The 9,552-nt window shown below is 40.7% G+C and overlaps 2 protein-coding genes across 3 annotated transcripts; both read left to right on the top strand.

The window, feature by feature from the left end:
• Nucleotides 1–113: 113 nt before the first annotated feature.
• On the top strand, nucleotides 114–6,809 carry fdxr (ferredoxin reductase). The gene is made up of 14 exons (XM_086017529.1): nucleotides 114–1,260; nucleotides 1,335–1,426; nucleotides 1,512–2,630; nucleotides 2,790–2,878; nucleotides 3,141–3,236; nucleotides 3,842–3,964; nucleotides 4,037–4,150; nucleotides 4,239–4,340; nucleotides 4,542–4,649; nucleotides 4,866–4,950; nucleotides 5,611–5,810; nucleotides 5,880–6,051; nucleotides 6,133–6,306; nucleotides 6,451–6,809. The coding sequence occupies exons 3-14, from the start codon at nucleotides 2,555–2,557 to the stop codon at nucleotides 6,579–6,581; spliced, it is 1,470 nt and encodes a 489-aa protein (XP_085873655.1). The 5' UTR covers nucleotides 114–1,260; nucleotides 1,335–1,426; nucleotides 1,512–2,554; the 3' UTR covers nucleotides 6,582–6,809.
• Nucleotides 6,515–9,364, top strand: cstf1 (cleavage stimulation factor, 3' pre-RNA, subunit 1). Of its 2 annotated transcripts, none has more exons than XM_086017536.1 (7): nucleotides 6,515–6,566; nucleotides 7,178–7,251; nucleotides 7,394–7,565; nucleotides 7,664–7,941; nucleotides 8,013–8,210; nucleotides 8,350–8,740; nucleotides 8,856–9,364. In XM_086017536.1, the coding sequence occupies exons 3-7, from the start codon at nucleotides 7,397–7,399 to the stop codon at nucleotides 9,113–9,115; spliced, it is 1,296 nt and encodes a 431-aa protein (XP_085873662.1). In that variant the 5' UTR covers nucleotides 6,515–6,566; nucleotides 7,178–7,251; nucleotides 7,394–7,396; the 3' UTR covers nucleotides 9,116–9,364. The 2 variants fall into 2 exon arrangements, with proteins under 2 accessions (XP_085873662.1, XP_085873661.1); XM_086017535.1 differs by lacking the exon at nucleotides 6,515–6,566 and adding an exon at nucleotides 6,969–7,064 and having other exon boundaries at nucleotides 8,856–9,363.
• Nucleotides 9,365–9,552: the final 188 nt, after the last annotated feature.

Genomic DNA, 9,552 nt, shown 5'->3' with positions numbered 1-9,552 from the left:
GACATTGCATACTCTACATTGTCATTCCATAAATACAGTTTAGTTAAGCCCCAAACTATTCATACCTTTGCCAAATTGTTGGTGGGGGTTTTTTTTATTTGGTGAATATGTATCTTTTAACTGGAACTAATTCAAGAAAGTGAAAGAATTTGCAGCATATGCGCTGAGCAAAGATAGATGTGTGCGATACGCATTTCCTTTGTGAATCTCACAACCCCATTTAAGAAGTCGTATGAGAGTCAAGTTGTTTAGTCTGTCGAGTTGCTGCATCCAAGCCGGTAAGCAGCCGTTGTCGCGAAGATGAAAGGTCACTGGTGGAGCTTTGTGCTTGGATTGCTCTGTCTACACTCTGAGGTGAACACCTGGCCAGGTGAGGAATAGCAATTTGTTTTATTTATTATAATATAATTATTCATTCATTTTCCAGAAAGTTGCAGACTTAAAAGTTTTCACTGACAACATTAGATGATTCTCCATTCATCGTTTACTGTATTTAAGTTCGTTTTTGTGTAGGTAAGAGGTAGCCCTATTACACCTGCTTTATTTGCATTGGTTAATATCGAAAGCCTGTTGTGGATTTGGGCCATTCTTTTCACAGTTTAGCATTAAAAAGTCTACACTCAATGGTCATTGGCATAGTCTAAATATGTTCAATAAAAGCATGGCAAGACCGATCATTATTAAATTTGGCCTTTAGCTCATTTTGGAAAACATATCTTTAAATGTGCTTTTAGTTTGGGTGCTCAAAGGCACAATACACTTTGGCCTGTGTTTTACCAGTAGGTTTCCTGTCCACCCTTGACATTCTTATGAGGCTCCTCATGTTTCTAAACTAAGTTAAAAAAAAAAAATGATTTTTTTTTTTTTAATTTTTTTAAAAAGAACCTCTCCTTGAAGTTTTACAGGAACCTTTACACACATCAGTTGCAAGTGTCGACTCCTCTGAGATAACATGCTCCACCACGTTATCCAATCCAGTGGGAGTATATCTAAACAGACATTTTCACGGCCGAAGAAATGTGCTGTACCTGTCCTTGCTTAGAGGTCGGATAACCAAGAAGACAACTGCTGTGGAATTCGAGGGCCGAATTCACATGGCCCCTCTCCGCCACACGATAAAAGGCCATGGCTTCACTATCAAGGTTTCTCCACTGTAGCTGGAAGACACTGGCTTGTATTACTGCCAATGGGTCTTCTTCAGATTGGATGATTTCACAGAGCAAACCTTTCTCAGCAATGAGACCCTTATCATTTTCAGAGGTGCAAAGAGTTGTATTAAAACAATAATCAGTTTGTTGATTCAAATTAACAAATCCAACACTTTTCCCTCACAGATGTCAAACAATGCAGTTCTGTTTTGGATATCACTTTGATTGTTTTAAAGGTAACAGTATTAACTGTCACGGTGGTAGCAGGAGCAGTGATGGTGAGACACAGATACAAAGTAAGTTTAATTATGTGTTTGCATAATGCAATTTCAACTGGATGTGTTTTTCTTTATGTTCCTGCAGTTTAAAAAACACTTCAAAAGCAACCAGAACTAACGGGACTAACAGAATACGTCATCAGCCGCAACACGGGGAGCAACGTTATCCATATATTGAAAATGCTGTAGACTTCAGATACATATGTTATTGTGGAGGCCTTGATGACTATGCCCTTGAGGTAACTCAGGTTAGCGGTAGGTCATTCTGCATCTTGCACAAAGGAGCACGCCCTGCAAATATGTCAACACTGCTACATGTCCTGAGCATGTTTGAGCCACCACATCCTGTGTTATGTGGTACGTGTGAAATTATAACACGAGAATTACCAGCGCAAGCATTCTTTTCTTTTTCTACTCGAACAAGCGTATCAGCAAAAAAAAAAAAAAAAAAAAAAGTGAAATTTTGCCGTTGAACCTCAACTTTCTTGGGTGTTGCGGATCCGTGGTACAGCCAGCCAGTGTAATAAATATTTTGTGTGCATTAATTAATGTTCAATTTTATTATGTCACACTCAAAATAAATAAACATTGTCATCAAAAAGAAAAGTTACGATAAAAACGTATTCAACACCTACCACGAAGTTCTGTATTATAAATGTTTTGGATTTAAATGAATGATTACAATTTAAATTGGTTATCTTGTATTTATTTCTTAGCAGAATAAACCTACATGGGTGACTTCGTACGCAAGAAGAGTTGTAAATCTTTTTTTTTTTCCTTAAGTTTTCGTTTTATTTACAAGAATCCAGCAGGAACCTTGGTCCTCATTTTTATTTTCCTATCGGACTGCTTTTGGCGGTACACAGTGAAGAAGCGTAAGTCAACAAGATGCTGCTTTCATAATTGGACCAAGTTAATAAGTGTTTCATTAAAAGTCGTGGCACTGTGCTATATCTGCATCGGTAACCAAATGTAGTGGAGGAAACCGAGCAAGATATTTTTTCCCCCTTGGCTTTTGCACTCGATCTCTGCTGTCTGTCCAAAGCAGAGGGGGCTGTATGAGGAGCTGCCTACCTGGAATACTTTTTATACAGCTACACAATTTATCTCAAGACAGAAAAATCGAATATGCCTGGCTTTAAAAAGCTTTTTAGTGGTGTCACATTGTGGACGTGGAGAAGGAGTAGATGGATAAATCGACCTGGTGAGTCACTTTTATCCTAATACTGCACATAATCAAATATTTAGCTCTGTAAAGCAAGCTCATAAGACGACAATGTTTATCATTTGTATTCTAGCTTGGCTTCTGTCCATTTCTCCGCATTTTGTGAACTGTAAAGCGTGACAAGGCATTTATTTGTAGGGGTGGCAGCATTTTCCTCATGCAGGCCAAAAGTGTGTGTTGTTGGCAGTGGACCAGCAGGATTCTACACAGCACAGCACTTGATCAAGGTAAATACTAAATACACAACATACACGTTTTGACTTTTTCATGATGTCACATTTGCTTCCGGGTGGCATTTGTAGCCCTCATCTAACACCTAGTTTGAATGTGTTAAGTGTCAGTCGGAAAGATCTGTGGGGCAACCCCAATCACACCCAAGTTTTGGTCGGTGTTTTCAGTAGATCGTCTGAAACATTTAAGTGTTATACCAGGTAGGGGCTAACACCTTTTCAAGTCACTGTCTGATTAGATCTTTTCTATTCCTTCAAGGCCCGTCAAGATGTTGAGGTGGACATTTACGAGCGACTACCGGTTCCTTTTGGCCTTGTCAGGTTTGGTGTTGCTCCTGATCATCCAGAAGTGAAGGTAAAGGAAATTATGTAAAGCAGATTTTTGGCCCAATTTGTCTGTGACAGGATTTGGTGAAAGGATAGCCAGCCCTCATGCCGTCCAACAATATTGCTGGGTCAATGGCAAGTCTGGCTTTTGTTACCATGACAACCGGGGGCAGAGTTAAAGCCTCTCAACGAGAGAGGTTTTGCTGGCTGCCTCATAATCTCTTGTGTGCATCTTGTATTTATGGAAGAGCTTCTTAGATTGTGTGAAAAAAGAAAAGTGAGAACCCATGTAAAGCACTTAATGATGATTCATGGATATTGCTAAACGCAAATACCCCACCAACGCATCGACCGCTTCACTGAGCAATCGAGAGTGACGATTAGCAGAAGATATCATATTAGCTAACGCTCATCTGTGCCTTCAAAAAAAATCAGTGCAGCTCTGCTTAACGTTTGGCTTCGACACAATAGCAGGGCTGGTTGAGTTATAAATGGCCATCTCATAAGTCTATTACATTAGTTCATCATTACTGCAACATTACCAAAGCGGGGTTAACATTTGACTTCACTCTATCACAGAATGAAACAGATTGTTTATCACCTTTTTTCCTTGCCTCGCTGAAATCTCCTCAGAACGTCATCAACACATTCACGCAGACAGCCAAACATGCACGCTGTAGTTTCTACGGAAACGTGAACATTGGGAAGGATGTGAGCGTTCAAGAGCTGCAACAAGCGTACCATGCAGTAATACTGGTAAGAAGCTTCTGTTCAAAACTAGCTTGCAGCAAGTGTGTGTTTCCTTATGTATTGTGTATGTTCGAATAGAGCTATGGAGCAGAGGGAAACAGGAGGATGGGGATACCCGGAGAAGACTTGACCGGTGTTTATTCCGCCAAAGACTTTGTGGGCTGGTACAATGGACTCCCAAGCTGTCGAGAGGTACGTCTCTTTATGAAGTGCCTTTCTTTTTCTTTTGCTGCTTTATCCTCACATATTAGTTTGTAAACCATTTTCTTCTGCCATCCAGCTGAGCCCTGACCTGAGTTGTGAAACAGCAGTCATTCTAGGACAGGGTAATGTGGCTTTGGACATAGCACGAATATTATTGTCACCTACTGACATTTTAAAGGTACGTGTATTGGTGTTGATAGTATGTGCAGATGTGATGATGTCATTTTTCTACACTCTTCCAACAAATGTCCAGCAATGCATTCATCCACCTGCGCATAATGATACAATAATTTAAGTTAAAATCAACTTTTAATCGGGCCTCTCCGAAATCCAATTTTCCTGTTGTTGTAGTGACAAATGTAAACGTGGTTCTCTGCAGAATACCGACATCACTCAGCCCGCCATTGAAGCTTTGATGGAGAGCAAGGTCCGCAAGGTGCTTATCGTCGGCAGGAGAGGGCCCATGCAGGTTGCGTGCACTATCAAGGTGCGTGCGTATCAAGTAACCATGACAACAGCTGAGGATGACTTTTTGTCAATTGTCAATGTACAGTTTTTGCTTTGGCAAGCAATACACTGGAATCTCTTAAGTCAAACACGTCATACACTTCAAAATTTTGTTGCTACTAAAAGTCACCTTCCCACAAATGATGATAGAAGCTAGATTAAATTCATACTGAATATTTTATGATCCTAACTACAGGAGCTTCGAGAAATGGTGAAGCTACCAGGCACCAGACCTGAGATGCTGCAAGCTGATTTTGAGGGTGTCCCCGAGGCTCTTCCACGTGAGTCATCAAATTGTTGTTTTTTTTTCATTACGCTCATCTCCAGCTCCAATGCAAGAGTTTTGTACATCGTCACCCTCCAAAAATAATGGCCTATGGGTTTTTTTCCTTTTTTTTTTTTTTTTCTCAGAAAACTCAAAGAATGGAACCAGTTACTAATTTTATGTATTAATCATTCCATTTCAGGGGTAGAATTGAATGATCTGTTTACTGAAGATGTAAATGATTTTAGTACGGGTGGCCATCATCCTGAGGAGGTGTTTATGGCATAAAAATATTTTTTGTCAACACATGACTTACAAAGTTAATAAATTTGATTGACAATGTCATTGCAATATTAATTTAGTTAGCATAAAAGTCTAATGTTCTGCGGTTAAAAAGATTTCTTGTTTACAGAAGAAAGAGAAATAGTTCCCCACAGTTTTCGCTCCTCGTTCCACTGACCTTGCCAGAGAAATAACAACAGGGCTGACTGATGGTTTGTGTGTTAGGGGTGAGAACTTGTGCACTAATAAACGCCGGGTGTTGATCAACTTGCACACCCCGAGAGGAAACTAAAATTTGTTGGTGTGACTCGCACACTTCCAGTCTCAACCTAGTTAATACATTGCATAAACCTGTTGCATTTGTCTTTGTGCACATATGCATTTGCCGTTTCAGATTTACCAAGACCAAGAAAACGTCTCACAGAGTTGATGCTAAAGGCGGCCGTTGAGCTTCCAGCGGAGGAGGAACGGGAAAGAAGAAGCAAAGCCTCGCGTAGTTGGGGACTTCGATTCTTCCGGAGCCCCGCCCTGGTCCTTCCCAATCCTGACGGCACCAGGGCAGCTGCCATCCGACTGGCAGTCAACAAACTGGAGGTAGATTTTTGACACCTTGATTGCTAAATTAACATGGCGTCTTTGACTTGTCTGCCTGCATGTAACCAGGGTTCAGGTGAGGCTGCTCGTGCGGTGCTCACTGACGAGGTAGAGGATGTGACCTGTGGCCTTGTCATTAGCAGCATTGGCTACAAGAGCCTTCTCATTGACCCATCGGTGCCGTTTGATTCGGGCAAAGCGATAGTCCCGAACCAAATGGGCCGCGTTCAACAAGCTCCAGGTACCCACAAAAAAAACCAACACTAATCAAGCAATAATATGGAGTGAGTAAACATTCATCAACACTGTTCCTTCCTTTTAGGTCTATACTGTAGCGGATGGCTTAAGACAGGCCCAACTGGTGTGATCGCCACCACAATGAATAATAGTTTTGACACTGCAAGATCCCTCATGGAAGACATGGATTCGGGGAACTTGGACATGTCTGCTGCTAAGTATGGGGCACAAACTATTAGGAATCTACTTGAAAAGAGAGGTATCTTTCTGGTCAATATAATAATTTCAATTTGTAATACATGAGAAAAACACTTTGAGTGCGATAGTAGAAAGTGATTTTTTTTTTCTCTGACTGACTATTCTAATTGATTGCTCAAAGTGCATTGTTTTGTCATCTCCAAAGGAGTGAAGACTGTGAGCTTCTCAGATTGGGAAAAGATTGACAGTGTGGAGATGAAGCTGGGTGAATCAATTGGAAAACCCAGAGAAAAACTGCTGACTGTGGAAAATATGCTTCAGGTGGCATGGGCTTGATCATCATTCTCAATTACAGTGTGTGTGCATATCAGGCACAGAAAATATGTATTATGACAATATGATGGATAAAATGAATGTGCTACAATTTTTTAAAAATGTAATTTACCATTACATTGTCTTCATTGTTTGTAATGTATATATCTGTAAATAATTTGAGCTGAAAAACAAATCAAAGTTTGTAATCAAAGTAAAGTCTAACGCACATACAATAAAATCTTTTCATTATATTACTGTATTAGTGTACTTTTTAAAATATGAACTCCTCACTTGTCCGTCATAATTTCCTACAAATAGTGTAGTTGCAATAAACACCAAATTGTTGTGGTTTAAATTCCAGAATATAAATCTAAAATAGAATGATGTAACTTCGTGCACCAGTAGATGGCAGTAAATACGCCAAGATGCCAGAAATCGGCAGAGAAGAAAAAAAAATACTACTACTTCGGCTAACACGCTTGTGTGCAAAAGAGCAATTCAAAGGTATGATGTAGTTTAATGTTTTAGTGACAGAAAATGCATTTCCGCTTCTGTCTTTAAGTAGAAAGTAACATGAGGGTACTACACAAACATATTTTGGCTATTTTATTTTACAGGTAACGCTAGCAAGTCGGAAGTGTTTCGTCCTGTTTGTATTCTCAGGCTGCAAAGCTAACAATTCTACGTGCAGGTATTTCATTCATTTCATTTTTGTGCATGATAAAAGTGGACTGGTTTTCCCTGAACAATTCCACTAATTCGCAACGGTGGCTTCAGTTAGTTAGCTTTTAATTAGGTACATTTTCGTCTTTGATTTGGTCTGTGAATGACAGAAGATGTATCGACCCAAACCAACATTGAAAGATCGGCAGCATCTGTATAAACTCATCATAAGCCAGTTACTCTACGATGGATACACCAACATCGCCAACACTTTAGTCAATGAAGTTAAACCTCAAAACGTGGTGTCGCCGTCTGAACAGCTTGTCCAACTGGTGAAAATTGGTAAGTTGTGTTATATATATATGTATATATATTCATGTTGTTTATTTTAATAAGTAGTAGATGGGAGGTAATTATCAGCTATCCTATTTGTGTCACAGGTATGGAGAACGATGACAGTGCTGTGCAGTATGCTATTGGGCGCTCTGACACAGTAGCACCTGGTGTGGGAATTGATCTAGAATTTGATGCTGATGTCCAGACAATGTCCCCAGAGGCATCTGAGTATGAGACGTGCTATGTTACCTCTCATAAGGGACCCTGTCGCGTTGCGACATATAGTCGGGATGGCCAGCTAATCGCCACAGGCTCTGCTGATGCTTCGATTAAGATACTGGATACAGAGCGTATGCTGGCCAAAAGTGCGATGCCAATTGAGGTAAGACAGGTAGCACAAATTGCAGTGTGTGAAGAAAGTCTTAACGATGATGATTATTATTTTTTAAACAGATTATGATGAATGAGACAGCTCAGCAAAACATGGAGAATCACCCGGTGATTCGAACACTGTATGACCACGTCGATGAAGTCACCTGCCTGGCGTTTCACCCAACTGAACAGATCCTTGCCTCTGGCTCAAGAGATTACACCCTCAAACTTTTTGACTACTCAAAGCCGTCTGCCAAACGAGCATTCAAATACGTACAGGTCAGATATTGTACACAGGGATTTTGTGTCTTTGTTAAAATGTTCCTAGCATCAACATTTCAACACCAATTTTGATGGACAGTATTTTTGTATGCCTCCTAACCAACGTATTAAAAACAAAAAACATTCTTCCCTTTAGGAGGCAGAAATGCTGCGTTCCATCTCTTTTCATCCATCTGGAGATTACCTTCTAGTTGGAACACAGCACCCGACCCTGCGTCTTTATGATGTCAATACCTTTCAGTGTTTTGTGTCCTGCAACCCTGTGGACCAGCACACAGACACAATTAGTGGGGTGAGTTATAACCCCACAGCCAACAGCTACGTCAGCTGCAGCAAGGATGGCAGCATTAAACTGTGGGATGGCGTCTCCAATCGCTGCGTGACCACCTTTGACAAAGCTCATGATGGAGCAGAGGTTTGCTCAGCCATCTTTACCAAGAACTCCAAGTACATCCTTTCCAGTGGGAAAGATTCAGTGGTCAAACTGTGGGAAATATCAACAGGCCGGATGTTGGTCAAATACACAGGTGAAGATTATGCTTGATTCATTTGTTTTTTTCCTCCACAACTTGCCTGAGGGGAGAATGTGCATTTTTTTATTTCTATTAAGAGGAAACATCTGAAGTGTGTTTGCTGTTGCAGGCGCTGGTCTGAGCGGCCGTCAGATGCATCGCACGCAGGGCGTGTTCAATCACACGGAGGACTATGTTCTCCTTCCTGATGAGCGCACCATCAGCCTGTGCTGCTGGGATTCGCGTACAGCCGAGAGAAAAAACCTGCTCTCTCTCGGTCACAACAACATCGTGCGCTGCATTGTCCACTCGCCGACCAATCCTGGTTTCATGACTTGCAGTGATGACTTCAGGGCCCGTTTCTGGTACCGGCGCACCACCACAGATTGACATTTCCCACCACGTTGTTTGAGAAACGAGGGACTCCACACTCAGAACTTTTTTTATTCCACCAATGGAACAAAAAATTGTGGAATGGTTCAATTGGATTAGTTAGAATTTAGATTTTTCTTTATAGGAATTGTCCCCTCTTAATACTTTGTCAGAATGATCCAAATCATGCAGAGACCATTGTTTCCCTTTCCACTTTTTTGCTTAAACATTGCGGTTTCTATGTATAGATTAAAAAACATCCACTAACAATGATGACTGTGGTTATTACATACACTGCACCAGTCCTGAGCTACTTAGCTAGCATGAAAGTTCTTGTGAAGGTTCTATTTGCAGTAAGATGAGATTTATAGAGAACTTTGCTGTGTTATTTACAGATGTGCTGAGCTCATCTGAATAAAATTAACTCTCCACCCCTATTGGGTATCATGAAACAT

The sequence above is a fragment of the Filicampus tigris genome, chromosome 19, assembly GCF_054856515.1.
Source record: "Filicampus tigris isolate MCC_2025a chromosome 19, RoL_Ftig_1.0, whole genome shotgun sequence".
Classification (NCBI taxonomy): domain Eukaryota; kingdom Metazoa; phylum Chordata; class Actinopteri; order Syngnathiformes; family Syngnathidae; genus Filicampus; species Filicampus tigris.
The sequence above is the reverse complement of the archived record's forward strand: the minus strand, read 5'-3'. Positions and strand labels throughout refer to the sequence as shown.